We start from the raw sequence: 20,576 nt of genomic DNA on the forward strand, positions 1-20,576 counted from the left end.
GCCTTGATTCGTCGGCATCGCACCTAGGAAGCTTTCCGATTGCAGCAGCGCCGATTAATCGCCCGCGCGCGCACGCAACCTTTCTTTGGTCGCTTAGTCGCCACACGGCACTGCAATTTGTTGGTTGCTTTCTCGTTTCAGAAGTACTTCTTTGCAGTTAGCGCGCTGTCTTTAGTGTTCGACAGGATGCAGATGCTAGGTCGCCAGATTGGTCAGGCCGTGCCTACTAAGGGCCGGCGCTTGGTGGCCGTGCCGCCGACGAAGCGCGGCCATGGCGCTCGCTCGCTGGTCGTCGTCGCCAGCCTGACCCGGAGGCCCGAGGATGAGGCGATGGGTGGCAAGTTGCTGATGAACAGCATGGAGGATGAGGCCGCCAGCGCTGGCGCGGGTGAGCAACGATTTAGGTGCAAGGTCGACCCAGAAGCGCGACCTAGTCGGCGGCGGCCCAAATGGGCAGGCGGGGTGGGTTTAGGAGCTTTCAAGATGTTTTGGGCGCCCTGTGCGGGGTCTCAGGGCCAGATTCTGCGTGCAAGCTCTTGTCGCCCAGGGATGCCGGGCGGCATTCGCTCAATCAACGCGCAAAGGGGGCACATAAGGCAAGATTCTGGTGATTTGGGGATATCGATGCAAACGGCTGACTGTGCGCGGCAAGCTGTGTCGCTGAACCCGGTGGCCTGGGGCGCTCTGTCTTGCCCCGAGCCACGGCGCGCAAGCGGCACGTAGCGCACACGCACGGTTCCAGCTCGGGGGCTATCACAGCCGCTGAGCTGGAGCTGTAGGCAAGCGCAGCGATGCTTTGAGCAGCTGCTGGAGTAGCAGCGATAACGGCAGCAGCAATGGCAGCAGCTGGCACAGGCGTGTGCACGGCAGGGTTGGGAGGAAGGGTGCCAGCAGGGATTGTACCGGACGGCCTCGCCGCAGCGGCAGCAGCTGCTGCCGGCCTGGCTGGGCACCTTGCTGCTGCTACTGCTACTGCTGATGGCGAAGCGCCTGTGGGCAGTCGGAGCTGCTTGCACGGATTCGGATGGCGGGCTGCTCTCGTACGGTGCCGGCGAGGGAAGCTCCGCTATGGCGGGTCCAGGCTGGCGGTGTGCGGCGCCGCGCCCCGCCGTGGCGCTGCAGCCACCAGCAGTAGCAGCACCCTGCCGCACTGCCGGCAGAAGCAGCAGCTGTAGCAGCAGCAGCAGCAGCAGCAGCAGCAGCAGCAGCAGCAGCAGCAGCAGCAGCAGCAGCAGCAGCAGCAGCAACAGCAACAGCCACCAGCCGCAGCTGCCACAGCCCGAGCCAGCGGTAACAGCCTAAGCCAGGCGCGGGCCAGCAGCCAGATGCGGCGGCGGCGGCGGCAGCAGCACAGTCCGCGCCAGCGCCGGCGCCAGCCACCCGGGCCACGGTGGCTACACCGGCCTGGCCCGGCGCAGTAGCAGCTCCCCAGACAGCAGCAGGGCGCTGGATCCACAGCTGCAGGTTACTGGAGCTCCAGCTGCAGCTCGCAGAGGCGCGTCTTGGATCTGGATGCGCACAGACGGACGCGGCGCCGGCATGCGACGGGGCGGGGGAGCAGCAGTCCTTTGAAGGACCGCGTGACAGAAGAGTGGGGCGGCTGTGGTGTCCACCATAGCTGTGTGGAAGCAGCTGTCCTGCGTGCTTGTGGGAGGCGGGCGAGGCGGGTTGCGTCCAGGCATACCAGCAGCAGCACGCATGCTGGCGGGCACGACGGCGCAAGCAGACAGAAGCAGCAGAAGCAGCACGGTAGCAAACAGCTACTGGGAACGCAGCTGGCAGCAGCAGCGGCAGCCGGCGCACGGGGCGGAGCGCGGGGAAGGCGGGCGTGTCTGGCAACGGCTCAGGCTGCAGCGGCTGTGGCGGCTGCGGCCGCTCTTAGTCGGCGCCTGCTGCAGCTAAGCATCCGTGGTCGGGTGATGTGCCCTGCTGATGCGGGCGGCAGCTGCGGCCAGCGCAGCTGGGTGGCGGGCGTAGTGGCGGGGCGGACACCGCGACTGCCGCCGCCGCTGCTGCTTGCTGCGGCAAGGTTTGCTGTCGCAGCCGCCGCCGCCGCCTGCAGCCTGGGTGGCAGGCTGCGGCTGCGGCTGCGGCTGCGGCTGCACACTGCTACAGATGCTGCGGCGGCTGCAGCCCTGCCTGCAGAGGCGGGCGTGGCCGGCGGCGGCGGCGGCAGCTGAGCAGCCGAGCTGCACCGCCATGGGGCGAGGAGCCCAGGGAGGAAGTGGAGTCGCAGCTGGGACCTACCACATCACCACACCAGCCCACAACCCGCAATGCGCCACGCACAATAACGCACACTGCCACTGCACCTTCGGCACCCGCCACCCGCCTCGTCCGCACACGGCACCCGTCGCCCGCTGCGCCCCCGGCCGCTCAGCCCCGCCCCCAGGGCCCCTGCAGCGACCCATTGCAGCCGTGCGCCTCCGCCCATCACCCGCACATACCGTATGCTCTCCCCACCCTGCCTGCGCCGTCTCCTTATGTCAACCGTTCGCCAACTTGCCACCCACACACCACGCCCTCCTGCCCTTCCCCCTGCAGTGACCAAGCCCTACCGTGCTGCGCCCCGCGACGCGCTGCGCATGGGCCTGCCCAGCAAGGGCCGCATGGCGGAGGACACGCAGCAGCTGCTCAAGGTGGGAGGGGGCGGGGGAAATGGGACGGGGGCTGTCAAGGCGGCAGCGTGTTTGTATGTGTGTTGGGGGGTATATGGCCGAGCCCAACGAATAGGTCCGCGGGGGGGGCGGCGGGGGCCAGGCGAGGGGCTGAATGCGGGGAAGGGGGGAGGCGGGGTGGGAGAGGCTAGTGGGGAGGTGGAGCGGAGGCATGAACGAGGTGGAGCTGCGGTGGGGAGGGGCCAGGGCGTGGACGGGGCCAGGGCGTGGAGGGGGCCAGGGCGTGGAGGGAAAGGAAACAGGAAGCGGGAGTACATGGGGCAGGCGTGAGCGTGGGTGTGGGTGTGGGTGTGGCCGTGTGTGGTAGGCGTGTGGCGCGGCCCCCAGCTCAGCTGGAGGGTTGAGGGGTCAAAGCAGGTCGAACGTCGGGGCCGAGGGGCCAGGAGGAACACGCGCCACGTTGGAAGGACGGAGGGGCCGGAGGGTGTTTGGGGCCACCGGAGGCGGAGGGTTTGGGTGCCAAGCGGCACGAGCGCACCAGTAGCGGGTTCAGGGAGGCCCGTGTGTGCTCCACGAACCAAACCCCAACACAGCAGTTGCAAGAAGCCTGACTCGCGCACTCACCCGCCATGCCGCTGCACCGCTCGCCCTGTACACATCCTCGCCCCGCTCCCTGCCACGCTGCCGCTCCCTGCCACGCTCCCTGTCACACACGCCCCTCCTCCCCACCCCCCCCCCCCCCCACACACACACAGGACTGCGCCCTGTCCGTGTACAAGCCCAACCCGCGCCAGTACGTGGCCAAGATCCCCCAGGTAGGAAGTGGTTGGGTGGGTGTTTGGGGGAATGTGGGAGGTTGGGGGTAAAGGGGCAGCCGCCCATGCCAGACGGACGTTGAAAGGGTATGGGATTAGCAGCGGTGTGTCAGGGTTTGGGGCTATGGTGAGCGCGGGGGGGTGCTGGGCTGCAGGGCTGCCCTTTCTCAACATCGCGCACACAAAAACACCCTCCCTCCTCTCCCTTCCCCTCCCCTCCCATCCCCTTCCCTTCCCCTCTCGCTCCTCCCCCGCCCTCCCAGATCCCGGGCCTGGAGGTGTGGTTCCAGCGCGCCAGCGACGTGGTGCGCAAGCTGCGCTACGGCGATGTGGACCTGGGCATCGTGGGCGCCGACATGTTTGCCGAGCTGGCGGACGGCGACGACGACCTGGTGGTATGCCACGAGGCGCTGGGCTTCGGGCAGTGCCACCTGGCACTGGGCGTGCCCATGACCGGTGAGAGGGGCCCGGGGGCGGGGGTGGGGGCTAGGAAGTGTGTGTGGGGGGGCCTAGGAATGGGGGGGGCAGAGGGAGGGGAGAGGGGGAAGGGAGGGAGGGAGGGAGGAGGGCGGGGGAGGGGGGGGGGCGGGGGAAGGAGGGCGGTAGAGAAGGGGCGGGTGGAGGAAGAAGGGACAGTGGCGGCGGCACCGCCTGCTTGCTGCGGGCTGCGAGCAGCGCCACACGGCGGGCTGGGCGCTTGGTGGGTGGGTGGGACGCAGGCTGCAGGAGGACGCGAGGGCGGCGGAGGGGGGTTGAGACGGGGTGCGACCCCGCACACCCACAACCCAGCCTCTCCCTTCCCCGCGCACATCAACCCCACCCAATCCCCACGCAACCCCACAACCCGAAGCCCTACACCAACCCCAGACCCCGCTCCCCACTCCCCACTCCCCACTCCCCACTCCCTACTGTTCCTGGCTACGCCTTCACTTCATAAATAATCATGAATGTAACCCCACTACCGTTCCTGGCTACGCAGGCAAGTTCGCGGGCATCACCAGTCTGGACGCCCTGCGCGCCATGCCCGACTGGACGGCGGAGACGCCCCTGCGCGTGGTGACCGGCTACCACAACATCGCCAAGCGCTTCTTCGCGCAGGTGGGGCGGGAGTCCGAACACAACAAGCGGTGTGTGTGCGTGTGTGTGTGTGTGTGTGTGTGTGCGTGTGTGTATGCTGCCGTACCGAGTTGTAGGGCTTGAACAGCAGGGGGGAACAGCAGTTGGGAGTCGGGACAGCGGCAGGCGGCAGCAGGGAGGAAAGTGCTGGCACAGCACTGAGCGATGCAGGGGTTGACATGGGGCCCGGGGGGGGCCACAGGCCACAGCGAACGCCGACGGCACCGTTGGCTTGGAATCCCCTCCATCCCTCGCGCCCTTGTCGCCCTCTCGCTCCTCCCCCTCACCCCCTCACCCCTGTTCCCCCGCTCCTCCCCCTCACCACCACGCAGAACGGCTTCAAGCACGTGGTGCTTCTGTCCGCGGACGGCGCACTGGAGGCGGCCCCTGCCATGGGCAGTGCGGACATCATCCTGGACCTGGTGGGTGGGGGGAAGGGGGTGAGGGAGGGAGGGAGGGAGGGAGGGAGGGTGTGTGGGGTGAAGGAGGGGGCGTGTGTGTTTTGGGGGAAGGGGGGGAGGGGGAGGCGTGTGTGTTTTGGGGGAAGGGGGAAGCAGGGGAGGAATGAGGGGGGGGGCAGCGGCCGATTGGTGGAGTGCAGCTTGGCGTGGTGTGTGGGTTGGGGTTTGGGGGTAGACGCAAGTGGGGGAGCGGAAGGGGGGGCTGGGGCGGGTTGGTGTTTTGATAGCTACAGCTAATAAGGCGTATATCAGTTATGAGTAACCGAGAGTCCGAAGTGTAGAGCGTCGCGCGATGAAGGCAGCCAGCAGCAACAACATCCAGTGCGAGCTAGGCGTGTGCGGTAACTTCGTGCTCTTGGTGCTGCCCCGGTGGCACTGCGAGCGCATGCGGGCCGCAGGGGGCTGGGCCGCGGGGGCCAGCGACAGGGGGCGATGGAGCATGCCGACGTGACGACGCGCGAGCGTGCGGCAATACAGGACTGCCGCCGCCGCGCGCGCCGTGTCACAGGGCTGACACGCCGGCGCCCTAGGGGTGGGGTTGCACGTGGCGGTGTGACGAAGCAGGAGGGAACTGGTTAGCATATGCCTGATGTGGGGGAGGGCCGTGCGGGCGACTGGGCCCGCACGCGCGCCCCGCAGGGGTTGCGCGTGCGGGACTGCGGGTGATGGTGAGGCTGAGCTCCAATCTGGGGGCCAGCCAGGGCCAGCCGCCCCCAAGCGCGGGGCCGCGGCGCGGCCTGGCGGTTGGGGGGGGTCAGGCGTTCAGTTTGGTGGAGCGCGCGCGCGGTGTATTATTGTGTGTGGGCAGCCGCATGCCGCTGCATTCCATTGGTTTACGTGCATACCGGCACATACGGCGGGCAGTTTTAAGGGGGCTTCATGTGGCGGGCAAACGGAAGGGGAAAGCTCCACCCGGCACGCTGGCCGGCCGCGTGCACCCGGCAGGCCGGCACACCTGGCCGCACGCCAAACATCCGCAAACGTGCATGTGTTGACTGCATGAGTCCCACGCCCACTACCCACTAATCTGCATTTCGCATATTGCGTCGCATGGCGCTGGAGGGCTGAGCCGTTCACCTGCGCATTCGCATTACACGCACGCTGCCGCGGTGCCTGCTCCTGCCGTTGCAACCGCATACGTCTCTGGTCATGGGGATCCCGGATCCGAGCTGCAGATTTGCACGCCGACTGCATTGGTGCCCATGCACTGCCGGATACGGTAACTGTGCATGCACAACCCATCCTGACTGGCACTGCTGGCATTTCGCACTCGCATGCATTTGCAGTTCTGGTGCAACACCCCAGCCCCGGTCGCCGGCTCACTGCGCATATCGCCGCCATGGCGCCCATACCCCGTTGCGGCACACAGCAATTCCATTTCGCAGCACTTCTTCCGTTACACATGCCGGCACCGTTTGTGCGTGCTCACCACATGCACCCCACCCCACCTCATTCACTACACGACTGGCTTCCCTGCCGCTCGCTGTGTTTACCATCTTCTAATCGCAACACCCAGCACTTACCTACCTAGGATGCCATCATCACACACACGCCAAAACCCATACGGTGCCGCCCTGTGCATGTCCGGCGGTCGTTTACAATAACCACCCTCCGCCGCTACCACGACACCCCAGTTACCAGCAAGTTCGGAGCATTCCGCCTCCCGCGGGCGTGCACCCGGCTCGTACGGTGCATGTCCGCAGGCTGGCCACCCAGCCGCCAGTGCCTCAGGCCCGGCATCCACTACCACGACAAAAATGGCAGCAGGCGAAAGCCTGGCTAGCCTGCTCTGCTAATCCATGAGCCAGGGAGCTTGCCGGCTGTGCGCAAGAGCACAGCAGCACGTAAATGCGGCTTGGACATAAGCAACCCATTCAGCCTTACATGCGCCCTCGCCCATACCACGTCACGCCGTCAGCACATTGCAGTTGCATGTCCATGTGTGTTCGTGGCCGCATGCTCTGCGCAATCCAACTCGGCTTATCCATGCTACTGCACACACCCATGCGCCCTCGGCGATGCGCTGCCACCACACCCCGCAGCGCTTGCGGGTGCCCCGACGCCTGCTCCGCAAAACCTGCCTGCCTATGGTGCCCCGGATCACAGCGCGTTGCCCCTGAGAGATGCAAGCAGCCGAAACCGAAGCCGTTACACTGCCCACCGCCGCTGTGCGGGTCAAACATCAGGCCGCGCACACACAGCCAGCGCCGCGCCTCAGTCAGGAGCGTGTGGCATAACCCCCGCCGAACACCAGCGCCGCTAGCCCACCGCCGCCTGCTTAGCTGCTGCTGGGGCTGTTGAGCTGCACGACCACCACGGTCATGTTGTCGCAGCCGACGCCGCGAGCCTCCTTGGGGTCGCTGGCCAGGCAGGCGTCCAGCAGCGCGCACGAGGCTTGACTGGGCGTCATGCCCTGGTCTAGCCGCGCAGACACGAAATCCACCGCGTCCTGGTTGGACATGACGTCCCAGACGCCGTCGCAGGCCAGAAGGAAGAAGCGGTCCTCTGGGCTGAGCGCGATTTTGCGGATGTCTGGCTGAGCTGTGATAATCTGGTCCGAGGGCGGCAGCTCGTTGTTGGTTTTATACTTGAGGTCACCGATGGCGCGGCTGAGGTTGAGGTTGCCATTAACGCGACAAACACCGCCGATCTCCGAGAGAAAGCCGCCGGCAGCTATGATGCGCGAGCGCTCGCCCTCCTGAGCAGGCTTATGGTCCTCGCTGAGAGCCACGGCCTTGCCAGCCCGGCAGAGCACGCCGCGGCTGTCGCCAGCGTTCGCCACAAAAAGCTCGTTGCCGAACTTGACCGCGACAACGGCTGTGCAGCCTGCCTGCACTAGCTCCTCCTCCGGGCTCTCGGCGGGCTCCTCCGAGCTGCCGCCCTCGCCCATGCTGTTGCTGTTTCCACCGACAAACCGCTTCAGCTGAAAGACGCGGCGCAGCAGGTCGAGCGCGTCCGTCGTGGAAACGCCACCCCCCTCGCCCTCCCCCTCGTCCTCGTTGGACTCTTTCGACTTGAGCTTTTCCAGCTCCTCCGCGTACCGCTGGTCGCGAAGCATCTCGTCCTGCAAAGCGTGCAAGCCGAGACGAGGAGCCGGTGACATCGCGGGCATGTTCTCCCGAAAGCCCTGTGTTCGCGCCCCAAGGCAGCCAGCCCAGCCCTGAGGGATCACCCGAAATAACACTTGAAGGATGCAAGGCCCCCGAGAGCGCACCATTCGGTGGAAGACCTTGACGAGGCTGTCCTCTACGCTGCCCTTGCCAAACTCCTCAAACCGCTGCAGCTCCGCGGCCATATACTTCTGGCAGAACTTTGCTACCTCTGCTCCTCCGTGACCGTCAAACACGCCAAACATGGCCACGTTGGGGTCGTTTGCGACGTTGACCTCGGCGACGTGCGCATCCTCCATGGTGCGGCGCCAACCCTGCATAGCGCCGCCCCCGAAGCGTAGGCCATGCCCATCTCCCTCAAACACTTCCTTATCAGTAATAGGCGACGATAGATAGGCTCCCATGGTGCCGGGCTAGGTTGCGTGAACTAGGGCGGCGACTACTGAATGAAATCTCTGTTTTCACCCCAGTGCTCTCACTACGGTCCTGGCCTCCCTAAATGCCATGGTTATGCCTGCATTTCTCGTGTTGACTAGTGGAAGCGGTCGAAGCGAACTGTTTGGGCAGGGGGGCAGAACAGCCATTTCGGGGTCAGCACCTCATCCGGCACCCCATCTTATAGGCCCATCGGCTCTGCTGAGGCCTGCTGTGATGTGCACGTAAGATGCATCGACGTCACGTCTAACTAATAACTCCGAACGCTTGCGAGTCGTCGTGACCTGACTCGACGCTCATGAAGACGTGTTACGCAGCGATAAGGCGTAGGTGCCCTCCCCGCTGTGTCCAAAATGCACCGGCCAGGTATCCACAACTCCTGACTTTTGTAGCGGGGCCGTATGAGATCGTTGCAAAATATCGAGACATGGTTTTGGGGTCCTTTGTAGTCCGTGCTTGCCGAGCCTTATTAATATATGGCTGTGTACTACACAAGTACTGGAAGAGCCCGGTCTCTTCGCTGGAAGCTCTGCGACTCGTATTACTCCGAGCGGCATTGCCGTCGACATGTGCGACGGGCTCCGACCCTCTCCAACAAGCCCTGGCCCAAACCATTTGGTGAACGCTGCAGAAGCCAGACACGGGCAAATCAACAGGTTCTCCATAGTTAAGCATCAATCTGGCTTGAAGCTTGAGGCGGAAACGGGAGGCTAAGAGGGTTGTGACGGACGGGTGGTGGGGTGTAACTCGTGTCAGCCGAAGCAGCCGCGAACGTGAAGTACCCGTCAGCTGCAAAGCACGGCACACAGCCTACAAAAAGTGTATCCATGTGCCACGTCTAGCGCTGGCATGGGCGTTGCCTAGCCTCAAACTGCGCAGCTGCCAGTCCAGTCAGTTGGCCAGGGCCCTTCCTCCCTGCGCCTGTCTTCGTCGCCGCAGTCCATCACCACGCAGCCCAGCCTCTGACACCTCACTCCAACAGGCTACATAGGGGGAGAGAGAGAAAGAAGGGCGCTTGCAGGGCGCTTGCGCTGTTTTCATACACCGTAACGCTATCGGCTATCATACACTGCTCACACGAATTTCACCCGCCACCACTCATTCCGCCACCATGTCCCACTACGGTATGCCCGCTGTGCCCATAACGCATCCGCACATGCGCACACACGCACTTGTGCGCAGGTGAGCACGGGCGTGACTCTGCGCGAGAACAACCTGCGCGAGATCGAGGGCGGCAACATCATGGAGAGCCAGGGCATCCTGGTGGCCAACCGCAAGAGCCTGCTGGAGCGCCCGCAGCTGCTCGAGGTGCGGGGGTGCGGGGGTGCCGTGCCCTCCCTCGGGCGTCGGCTCCTTTTTGTCCGGGGTGTGATCAGGGCCCACAGTGTCCGCAGTATTTGGTGTTGACAGGGAAGGGGCAGCGCTGGCCATGTGTGCGTGTGCGTGCACATGTGTGTGTAAACAAGAAACAAACGGAGAATGTCCGTGTTTGTGTATGTGTGTGTGTGTGTGTGCTTGTGTGTGAGGGGGTTGTAGGGGTGGGCGCTGTGGCGCTGCCTGAGTCCCTCTTTTGGAGCTACCGTATGCAAGCAGGCGCGGGCCAAGCCAGGAGGAGGAACAGGACGGCCAGAAGCGCTTGCGTTCCACCGTCTTGGCCATCACCTGGCCTGCATCATTTCCTGGCCCGCACGCAACTGCTAACCTGGTTGCCTCCACCCGTGCCTCATGCCTCTGCATCTGCCGCCGCAGATCGTGCACGAGCTGATTGAGCGCTTCGACGGCCACCTCAAGGCCGAGCAGTTCTACAGGTGGGTGCGGGGTTGAGGGTGTGAGGGTGAGGATGTGTGGGTGAGGGTGGGATGTGAGGGAGGGTACTCAAGCGGGGGGGAGGGGGCGATGCCGTGCGTGCGACATTGCGTGTGTACTGGTGGGGAGTAGGCAGGGAGACGCGGCCGGTTGAGGTCCACGTCAGAGAGGGTCTGCTGCGGCAAAGAAGTGGAGGGCGGCCCCACACGCCTGGCGCCAATCCGTGCCGGCCGCATCGCCGTCCACACCCCTAGGCCGCCCTCGGCTGCCCCATCATGAGCCCAGCCCCGACCCGACCCTGCGCCTCGGCACCATCCCCCCGCCCCCTGCCATGTAACCCCAACATTTACACCCTCTTGGTCTTACCGTTCAGTTGGGCTTGGAATGAAGTACCTCCCCCCTCCGCCTTCTGGGCTTGGAGTTGACCACCTCCTCCCCTCCCCGCAATACCCATGTGGCCCCACGCAGCGTGATCGCCAACATGCGCGGTGAGAGCCCCGAGGCGGTGGCGGACACGCTGCTGCAAGCCCCCGGCCTGCAGGGCCTGCAGGTGAGCGCGTGGCGTGGCGTGGCGGGGCGGGGCGTGAGGTTGCGCGAGAGGTCGGGCGTGAGGTCGGGCGGGAGTGCGGACATGTGTTGCTGGGCAGCCGCTCTTCCCCTTCGCCCCGCACACACGCCTACTAAGCTCCGGTTCTGGCTGCGCTGCTGCCTTCGCCAGCACCAGCCGCAAACCTCGTGCGCCCCGGCGCCTCTGCCCTACCCGGTGCTTTCATGTGCTTCCTCATCCTCCCAGCAACCCCCTCGACCCCTCGCCCTCCACCCTCAGCCTCCACCCCTCCCCCCTTTCCCCTCCACCCACCACCCCCACCACCCTCCCCCACTGCATCACGCTATTTGCAGTGAACGGCTTACCCCCCTCCCGCTCCTTCATTTCCTGCGCTAATCATGAATGCAATCCCCCGCCTCAGGGCCCCACGGTGGCCAACGTGTACAACCGCGGCGCCGGCGACAAGGCCGAGCACCACTTCTACGCCGCCACCATCTGCGTGCGCAAGAAGCAGCTCTACGGCGCAGTCAAGGCCCTGCAGAAGGTGAGTGGGTGAGGGAGGCAGGGAATGCAGGCGTGTGTGTGTGTGTTGTAGAGATGAGTGTGTTGTATAGGTGAGTGTGTGAGAGACCACCAGGGAAACAGGAGGCGAGTGTGTCAGAGAGCACAAGGGAGGCGAGTGTGTGTATGTGTGTGTATGTGAAGGAAAGACAGCCGGAATGCAGAGGACCGGCACGGTGGGCACAGCTGTTGGACGGAACGTCGATTCCCTTCCAGCCCTCTCGTCGCCTTTGCTTGCGTGCTTGTCTCGCTCTCATCACCTTATTGTGTGTGCATGTGTGTGTGTGTGTGTGTGTGTGTGTGTGTGTGTGTGTGTGTGTGTGTGTGTGTGTGTGTGTGTGTGTGTGTGTGTGTGTGTGTTAGACGAGGAATGGGAAACGCAAAATGTGTGTGTGTTTGATCTCGTGTCTTGCTCGTGCCCCTTGCAGCTGGGCGGCAGCGGCGTGCTGGTGCAGCCCATGACCTACATCTTCGACGAGGAGCCCGAGCGCTGGGGCCAGCTGCTGGCCAAGCTGGGGCTGGACCCCGCCGACGTCAACATTGGCGGCAGCAGCAACGGAAACGGCAAGCACTAAACGGTTGTTGCCGGTGGTTGCGAGCGGTTGGTGGTGGTTGTGCGAGCGGTTGGTGGTGGTAGACGGCGGGTCGTGGTATGGTCTGGGTGCGCGTGGAGGCGGCGGCGGTGTGCGGCTTGGGGGGTGCGGGGTGCGGGCGAGCCGCGGCGTTATTAATGTGGCGGTTGGGCCGTGCCGTGCGGCACGTTGGTTGCGGGCTAACCTGTAGCATTTGAGTAGCGCGGATGCCTATCGGTACCGTGCAAGGACCGGGCCCCACACCGCGCATGCAGACTGACTGCAGAGAGACTCGGCAGCCCCACTGTTCGTGACTTTCTCTGTGGGTATGGCCAACGCGCTTTCTTGGCGTGTGTAGATATCGGGATAATCGGGAAACTCCTCTGCGCACGGGGAGGCTGACTAAGAGCAGCACGCGTGGGGGCCTTATTGGGGATGTGCTGTTCGTGTAGATGAGATGTGTATTTGGTTTGCTCAAACCTATACCCTAGTCCAGGCAGTGAGCCTGGGGGCGAGATGCTGTGCGCCTGTGCGTGATCCGAACGTGTGGCGAATGGACCCTGTCGGCAGGTTTCTTACGCTGATGGGTGGCCCTTGCCCTGCACAAATGTGGGACGGCGCGAGGGTGTAACAGATGCTAGCATGTGCGGTGTTAGTTGCACCGCCGCCCGGGGCCATGTCCAACGCGTGTCGTTCTGGGCGTGGGACGCGCTGTGGGAGTCCTGGCCTGGCTGTAAAAGTGGTTGATTGGGCGCCTGCAACGAAACCTCCATTCGTCACACGCGCGCTCGGGTTGCCGGTGACGCTCGCTTAACGGTTACGACCAGTTACGACAGTTCGGGGCCTGCGCCAGCATCACCATATCGACGCACGGAGAGGTCAGGAGCTTGGAATGCTGGGAGGTAATGCCAGGCCATCTGGACATGCTGCCGTACACAAGCTACGGCCATGGATGGACTGCGCAGCAGATTACTCTTGCTTGCTGAGAGCCTGAGAGTACTGGCAGATTGCCCCCGGCTCAACGGCTCTGTTGGCTCTACGTGGCGTTGCATTCAGCCACCGCTTCAGACGGCTCTGGTTGTGCAGCCCTGCCTGCCCATGACGCCCCTTCGTGCTCCACCTTCATCACATGCCCATAACGCATCGAGGTCCCGGTAATGTGAGACTTCTGGGGGCGCTTACAGACATACGGTACATTGCGCTTGAGATACGCCCGCGCGGTTGGGATGTGGTGCCTGGTACCGTCAGCAACCCTACCTCGCGCGTGATGTGGGTGATTGTATGCTGCTTGTGTTGCCTGACCCAAGGCTCCCCTGTGTGCGATGGGACAATGGGACAGGGCAAGGGACTGTTCCCTATGTGTGTTGGCCCCCTTCACCCTTGTTGCCCCCCCCCCCCGGTGATGGGGGTGCGATGGGACAGTGTCAAGGCAGCTTCAACTCATTGTGCGTGGAGTTAAGCGCCGTTGGACTTCGAGGGTTTGCAGCAACACCGGGGTTGGGGGAGCCGCGTTGGGCCTAGGCAGCATTCAATGGTCTCTGTGCTTGCTTACACAGAAATACAGGATGTCCCCTCATGTAAGGCCGTAAACATAGACATGCCGATCACGCCCATCCTGGTTTGCCCCCTGAAGCCCTAGTACAAGCAAGAGCAGAGGGTGATGAGAAGCAAGGTCCCGTTTGAGACGGCTGTAATCCCTGTTTGCCCCCAGGGGTTGCTGCTCGCTACAGTCGCTAGCACGTACATTGCCGCCTTGCAGGTGCGCATCTTGGCAGTGGCCCCCGTAACCTCTTGGGTCTCCAGTGCGAACTCTCCATGCCGAACAGGTTACAGACACGGCAGACGGTCATGCCGCACGTGGGCATATGCCTATGCGGCCCGCCACCGGCGCGCGCGCTCCATGCCCATGGCACACGTCCACTGCATCGTGTTGACCTCTCCGCCACCGCCTCTGCGTCGGTTGTTACCTCACATCTCTTGCGGGGTACCATTCGTAGCCGTTGCACCAACTTAACCCATAGATCAAACACATTTGTGTATCAAGCAACTCTTATCCCTCGCCATCCTCCTGCTCTGTGTTATGGAAGGCGGCACGGGCACGGGCAGGCGGGGGAACGCATCACGCGCACATCCACCCGCCCTCCCGAGTGCTGCTGCCTGCATATCCATGTGACGGCGCAAGCTGCCGACCGCCCCGTGGGCATGCCAGCGTGGCTTAGCGTCCGCGGCAGGGGAGAACCCTCACCAACACCCATACCAGGTGCGCATTCAGTCTCAACCAACCACAAAAGAAATACTTCTGTACCCACAAACTACGACGTATGTTTCAAGTTTTTAAGCCTACTTTTGCCCAGTCTAGAGGCTACCAGTACCCCGCCTGAGACAAAAGCCGAATCAACCCACGGACGGAGGCAGCCCTGCCGATCAGCAAAACCAAGCCCTCCGCACCGTCTCCACCGCTCACGACCAATGTGTGAGGGCGTGCCAGAACTAGGGCCGCTTCAAATTCGCGGCCTGCTCCGCACAACCTCGAGTTCTCCGAGGCCTCCCGCGCCGCATGCCGGCATGGGGGCACAGACATTACGTCTCGGAGTGAGGCGGCGGCGGCGACGCCCAAAGCAACCGCCGCCGACCCCTCCACGATCTACTCGATGATAGGTATAGGATCTCTCTTCACGTAACGCCCTCATTAGGATTGATCAGGACAAGGGGACGGCTGAGGCCCGGAAGCGAGCACGAAAACTCCGGGACACACGCCAGACGCAGCTGGCTCCCAGACACGCACACGCAGCGATGCCAGTCCAGTTCATACAAGCTCTTACTCCCCCCCAGAACCGGTAGCGCGCCCCGTGCACACTTCATCAACGCCCCCGTGTGTGCAGGGCATATGACCCCGCCCCCGGCTTTCCGTGCGCCGACGCAAAAGCATCTTCCGTCCCCTCGCCCTGTGCTCACCACACCACAAAAGGCGCGCGCTGCCATCCCTGCACAGTCCGCAGCCGCTTGCCCCGCACCTCCTCATGCAGCCCAGTCAAATATGCACAACACCCGCGGTCAGCAATCGCCTGCCGTCAGTCAGTCGTGTTTTGGTAGTTTCAGACAATGCTCGCCGCCCGTCCGCAAGTCCACTCTCGCCAGCCCATCGTCGCTGCAGTGCAGTGCCTCCAAAACTTCTGGGCGGCTACGGCGGCAAATGCGCGCTGCTCGTGCACACGTCTTGCCGCCGCCACGCCACACCAAGCTCCGCAGTCCTCTGACGCCGTGTGAGGACTCCACGCCCACGCCGAGGCGGGCACCTCGGCGCGACCGTGTGCGCGGAGCTCGCGCTCGCGCCGCCCGCTGCCCCATCCCACAACACGCCGCGAGCTACACGAGAGCAAACGCGCCGCGGCCTCCGCGGCCACAACGCTCCATTTAGTTCTCGCCGGGCACGGTGGTGTCCTCGGCGCCGCGCAGCGCGCAGCTGCCGCCCATCATGCCGATGAGGTGGCTCACGCACTCCTTCTCCTTCTGCAGCTCGTCCTCGGAGGCGCGGATCTTGGCGCGCAGCCACTCGTCCACAATGAAGTTGTCGCAGATCTCGTAGTCGCCGTCGCCCTTGGAGCTGCGGACAGTTGGCGGAGAGTGGGTTAGGCAGCGTGTTGTTGGGCGGTGTTGGTGGGTTGGAGAGGGAGTGTGCTTTGTGACACGCGGAAGGATGTGGAAAGGAGTTGTGAGCACCCAGAGCACAACGGAAGGAGCTATAGCGCTGGTGGAGACCACATGGCTGGAGCGGGATGTGTGTGCAGTGTGTGCTGCCTTGCCGCGATGCGCAATTGCCGCCGCGCCCTGGTGCGTGGGCACCAGCCCCTCGTCCCCAACGGACCCAAGCCCTCTTTCCTTGTTCCCTCTCCTCTCCTCTGCTCTCCTCCTCGCTGCTGCCCCGCCCCTTGCTTATCATGAGCGCCGGCATGCAGCCCAATTCCCTCATCGCTTGCAACTAACGCCTCTGCCTGTCCTCCGCTAGTTTAGCTTGGTTTGATTTAGTTTGGGCTGGTTTAGTTTGGGCTGGTGTATACAAACCCCCGGTGCATCCCGTACCGCTTTTCCAAACATCATTGTAACCCCCATCCCTCCACGCCCCCACCCCCACACCATCCGCCCTCTCCAAACACTACCGCACTCCCTGCCACTACCACCCACTCCCACCGCCACACTCACCGGCAGGGGAAGGAGAAGATGAGGCCCTCACGCACGCCGTAGGGGTTGCCGTCCGAGATGACGCCGGTGGAGAAGCAGTCGCCGGGCGCGGTGGGCACCACCAGCGCGCGGATGGCGTCCGCCACCGACACAGCGGTGGAGGCGGCCGAGGAGCGGCCCCACTTCTTGATCAGCGCGCCGCCGCGCAGAGCCACCTGGTGGTGATGTCGGGTTGGGTTGAGGGTTGGGTTGAGGGAATGGGTATGACTACGGTAGAAGTGATTGAAAGAGAATACGTGGTGAGGAGTCACGAGACGTGGCGTATGGCGGACTGCTACCGCCGGTGACGCCGGGCGGTTGTTTTGTCGCCTGGTGATGACGTGTCCACATGCAGAGGCCGCTTCCGTGTTCCGCTTCTTTGGCCGATATGCCGCATCGCCTTCCACCGCACCGTTCCCGACATATTTCGGCAACCGCCCGATCCAAACTGCGACCTCAGGCCCTTGTCCCCGCCCGCCCCCCCCCCCCCACCGGTTCCATTGTGGTCCCGGGTCCTGATGAGACTCGCTGAGGCTGCCACACACGCAGCCTCAACCCATACAACACACCGCTCCCACACCACTCCACCACACACCACACCACTGTCTGTCCCTCCTCACCTTGGGGGTGAACTCCTCGCGGAACCACTTCATGTCACGGATCACGTCGGGGGCGGGCAGGCCGCCGATGCGCGCGTTCACGAAGTCAGGCACCTGTGTGCGTATGCAGCGACAGCAGTCAGCAACAGAACGAGGCGAGTCCGGTGGCAAGCGCGGTTGGGAGACGCGGCACGAGAAAGAGAACGCGGCGCTGTCGGTTCCCGGGTGTTTGTCCGTTGTCTGTCCATCGCCAGCACGTCCCGGCTGAAGCGGCGTCCATCCTTCCGCGGTATTCCGCACAGCTACTGCCCTGGCCCCGCCCTCAGCCTTCGTAGAAGCCGCGTGTGGTCGTTACTCCTCTTCTCCCGCCACGCTAGGACGTTCATCGATAGCCTGCCCCATGCCCAGATGTTGGTGTTTCAGAGCCGCCCCCTTACTGCGTCCCGTAATTTGCCTCGTTCCCTTTGGTTTAGTTTGGGCTGGCATCTACGACCACCCCCCTACCCCGCGTACCCCTCCCCCAGGGACTCGTGTCCAATCTTCTCCCGTCGCCCGCGCCCGCCGTCCCATCTGCGACCGACCTCCCTGACAATGCTGCCGCTGCGCCCGACCTGCACCGTGCGTGCCCTTTCCACCCGACCCTTTCTCATCCCCAACCAGCAGCTGCAGCCTTTGCCTTTCCTGTCCACCCCCCTTCCCGCCGCCCCCATCCTGACTCGGGACCCACAGCCACCGCCCCTTCGCCCGCCCTGTAACCCCCTTTCGCCACTTCCCTCCCCTTCCCACACGCCCTCCCACCTGCTCGCACGCGCCCTCCCTCCCGCCTACCTGGGTGGTGGAGTGGTTGCCCCAGATGGCCATGCGGCTGACCGAGGTGTAGAACTTGCCGCTCTTGAGCGCCAGCTGGCACTTGGCGCGGTTCTCGTCCAGGCGGGTCAGCGCGTGGAAGTTCTTACGGGGGATGTTGGGCGCGTTCTCCATGGCGATGAGCGCGTTGGTGTTGCAGGGGTTGCCCACCACCAGCACCTTGCAGTTGCGGCTGGCCGACTCGTTCAGGGCGCGGCCCTGGGGGATGGGGAGGAGTGATGGGGAGGGGGTGTGAGGGGTGAGGTGGAGAGAGCAGGAGTGGAGAGGTGCGGGAAGAGGGGGTTGGCGGGCTGGTGGGCGGTTGCGGCCTGGCGCTTGGCTGGGTCGAGGCGAAGGCGTGGCGGCAGGCGGCGTTGCTTTTACAGGCATGCGGTACGTTCTACGCGCCAACATGTGAAGGCGCTAGACGTGCGCTATATGAGGTAGTGGGGTTGGCAGACCGCGATAGGGAGGCACACGTCATACACACGCCTGCACACGCCAGTGCATCACCACTCTGCACCTTGGCAGCCCCTCTCACCTGGACCTGGAAGATCTCGCCGTTCTGCTGCAGCAGGTCCGCGCGCTCCATGCCGGGGCCGCGGGGCTTGGCGCCAATCATCAGGGCCCAGTCGGCGTCGCCGAACACCTCATAGGGGTCGGTGCCGATGGACACCTGGAGGCAGGGATCGCAAGTGCAAGCGTGGGTGTTGCACTGTTCATAACCGCGCCAAGTCACCGTAACGCTGGCACAGACTCGCAGTCAAATAATGGCAGGCTGTGCTCACCTCGCGCAGCAGTGGGTACAGGCTGTCCTCGAGCTCCATCGCGACACCCTCGAGCGCCTCCTTCGACCGCTCGCTGCCCAGCAGCTGAAGCGCAATGGGCTGGTCCTTGCCATACACCTCACCGGAAGCAAGCTGCAGGGCAACAGGGCACGGGTTGGAGATAGGCGATTCGCGAGCGCGCCTTTCCCGAGACAAGGCGCGCTTTTGCATGTCCCCAGCGACCTGCAAGTCCTTCCCAGCCGCCGGGGACGTCGCACCGCCAACATGACGCCTTCAACAGCCTCACCATGAATAGCAGGTGGTTCGCGATGTTGCCAGAGGCACCAGTCACGGCAACCTTGACGGTCTTCTTCCAGCTGCGGGTCAGCGAAGCATCCTCCTACGCGTCCAGAACAGCGCGTTTAGTCCCAAAACAACATTTAGGCACCAGACGAGGCAGCGGACTCACGTTCTGGGTATCATATGAAAGGCGGAAGACTCCATAGGCCTTCTTCGCCTCGGCCTCGGCCGCCGGAGCGACCGGGGCGGCAACCGCGCGCACAACGACGGGCGCACGGCTCGAGACGGAGCGCGCGGCCTTGCGCGACAGGCCTGCGGGGTCGGCATCGCGACAAAGTTGGCGGCATCTCGCTTTCCGCGCTCAAACGCAGCCTGCACTCACCAGCCTGCTGCTGCTTCATGTTCAGGGCCATGTTTGCTGGGTACTTTATTGGTGAGTGGAGACAGCAAGCGACGAACTGCAGTAGTCGGGCCCGCAAGCTGCAAGTGAACTCGGCGGATTCGCGGAATGAGGTGCAATGACGTGACAAACTTTGGCCTGCGGTCTTAACCGGTTCGCTTTCAAGTAAGCAACTGAAGGTTCATGGCGGGGTAGAGCAATGCTGGCGTTCCACGAGGCATGCGAGGCTTGGCGGAGCGGTGGGAGTTTGAGACTACATGTTTGTTGCATTCACCTTTAGCTGCGACTTTCATTCATGCATTATCATTGCAAACTCCTCTGTAATACTGCATGCACGGAAGCTGCAAGGCCGCGTTCGTGCAAGTTATCACCTACGCGACCTTTTCACGCAACGAACCCGCTTTCTGGCTGTAAAGAGTCTGCGCATGGAACGCGTGCATATAGGCTCACATATTGCGACCGCTCGCACTGTCGGCGGTGGGCAGGGACAACGAAGCGTCACGGCGGCGACATGTCACATGTCGCCCGACCTATCCTTCCTTGTTGGGGTTTCGTGTTAGGAGCGCTCAAGCCGGGGGAGGGGTCGGCTCGACAAGATGGTGTGGCTGTATGTTGTCAGCTCCCTTGGCGGTTGCCTGGCTGGGACTGACTGATGACAACGCCCACGGCGGCGGCAGGCCTGCTGCGGACGGCCCGGCGGCAGAGCGGCGGCTGTGGGTGTTCAGCGTGCTGGCCGCCAAGGGGCTGTCATGCTGTTGTGCTGTCCGGCGCATGCGGAAGCACAGGAGCGCCCATAGTAATCTTGACAGTCTATGGTATACGAAAGCGGTAGAGGCCCCGGTACAGTGTTGGAGGCCAGGGGCAAGGCCAGGGGGGGGGGGTCACACACGGGCTTCTGTGCATGGGATCTCCTCGACCCAGCCCCCCACCCTTCAACTCTCTGCCATGTGATGTATGGGCAGCATGCATTGGTAGCCTTGTTAGACGTGGATCCATGCGCATCAGCGCTTGAGAGCCCCGCCGTATCAGTGCGCATGTGTCGAATGTCGGGACATGTGCTGATGACATGTCCACGCCAGGACGCCGCAATTGGCCGTCCCACGCATTGTTTGTGCTTTTTACGGCATGTTTGAGCCACATGGTGCTCTCGGTTGGCCCCCAGTTCTGCTCATGGGGCGGTTCCCGAATCTGCCCGAATCCGCCAGGATGGACTCCCGAAACCCGGCGGACTCCCAGGGACGACGACCGAGCCCCCAACTTTGGTGGCCCAGCACTTCCCCAGCCCTGACGAAGGTATTTGCGTAATGCTCTTGTAGATCTCCATAATATGAGCATAGGATAAGATTCGTAGCTTTCTAATCCCCCCACCCCTGTTCGTTTAGGCCTCCATGTGCCACTCTCACTC

The 20,576-nt window shown here is 63.7% G+C and overlaps 3 protein-coding genes across 5 annotated transcripts; 1 reads left to right on the top strand and 2 right to left on the bottom strand.

The window, feature by feature from the left end:
• Nucleotides 1-59: 59 nt before the first annotated feature.
• CHLRE_09g410650v5 (uncharacterized protein) lies at nt 60-12,793 on the top strand. Of its 3 annotated transcripts, XM_043066261.1 has the most exons (11): nt 60-388; nt 2,545-2,639; nt 3,374-3,433; nt 3,697-3,889; nt 4,413-4,531; nt 4,882-4,971; nt 9,738-9,863; nt 10,305-10,363; nt 10,830-10,911; nt 11,330-11,452; nt 11,898-12,793. In XM_043066261.1, exons 1-11 carry the CDS (start codon nt 187-189, stop codon nt 12,042-12,044), a joined length of 1,296 nt encoding a protein of 431 aa, XP_042921558.1. In that variant the 5' UTR covers nt 60-186; the 3' UTR covers nt 12,045-12,793. The 3 variants fall into 3 exon arrangements, with proteins under 3 accessions (XP_042921558.1, XP_042921557.1, XP_042921559.1); XM_043066262.1 differs by lacking the exons at nt 9,738-9,863; nt 10,305-10,363; nt 10,830-10,911; nt 11,330-11,452; nt 11,898-12,793 and adding an exon at nt 5,956-6,086; XM_043066263.1 differs by lacking the exons at nt 60-388; nt 2,545-2,639; nt 3,374-3,433; ... (1 more) ...; nt 4,413-4,531; nt 4,882-4,971 and adding an exon at nt 8,745-9,413.
• Nucleotides 6,089-8,644, bottom strand: CHLRE_09g410600v5 (uncharacterized protein). The gene is made up of 2 exons (XM_001696733.2): nt 8,225-8,644; nt 6,089-8,074 (listed from the first exon to the last, which is right to left on the bottom strand). Exons 1-2 carry the CDS (start codon nt 8,522-8,524, stop codon nt 7,289-7,291), a joined length of 1,086 nt encoding a protein of 361 aa, XP_001696785.1. The 5' UTR covers nt 8,525-8,644; the 3' UTR covers nt 6,089-7,288.
• A 1,063-nt stretch (nt 12,794-13,856) lies between the features above and the next one.
• Nucleotides 13,857-19,322, bottom strand: CHLRE_09g410700v5 (uncharacterized protein). The gene is made up of 9 exons (XM_001696734.2): nt 19,154-19,322; nt 18,941-19,083; nt 18,779-18,871; nt 18,493-18,624; nt 18,246-18,380; nt 17,687-17,923; nt 16,880-16,972; nt 16,242-16,435; nt 13,857-15,645 (listed from the first exon to the last, which is right to left on the bottom strand). The coding sequence occupies exons 1-9, from the start codon at nt 19,182-19,184 to the stop codon at nt 15,456-15,458; spliced, it is 1,248 nt and encodes a 415-aa protein (XP_001696786.1). The 5' UTR covers nt 19,185-19,322; the 3' UTR covers nt 13,857-15,455.
• Between the last annotated feature and the right edge of the window lie 1,254 nt (nt 19,323-20,576).

The sequence above is a fragment of the Chlamydomonas reinhardtii genome, chromosome 9, assembly GCF_000002595.2.
Source record: "Chlamydomonas reinhardtii strain CC-503 cw92 mt+ chromosome 9, whole genome shotgun sequence".
In the NCBI taxonomy this organism is placed as follows: domain Eukaryota; kingdom Viridiplantae; phylum Chlorophyta; class Chlorophyceae; order Chlamydomonadales; family Chlamydomonadaceae; genus Chlamydomonas; species Chlamydomonas reinhardtii.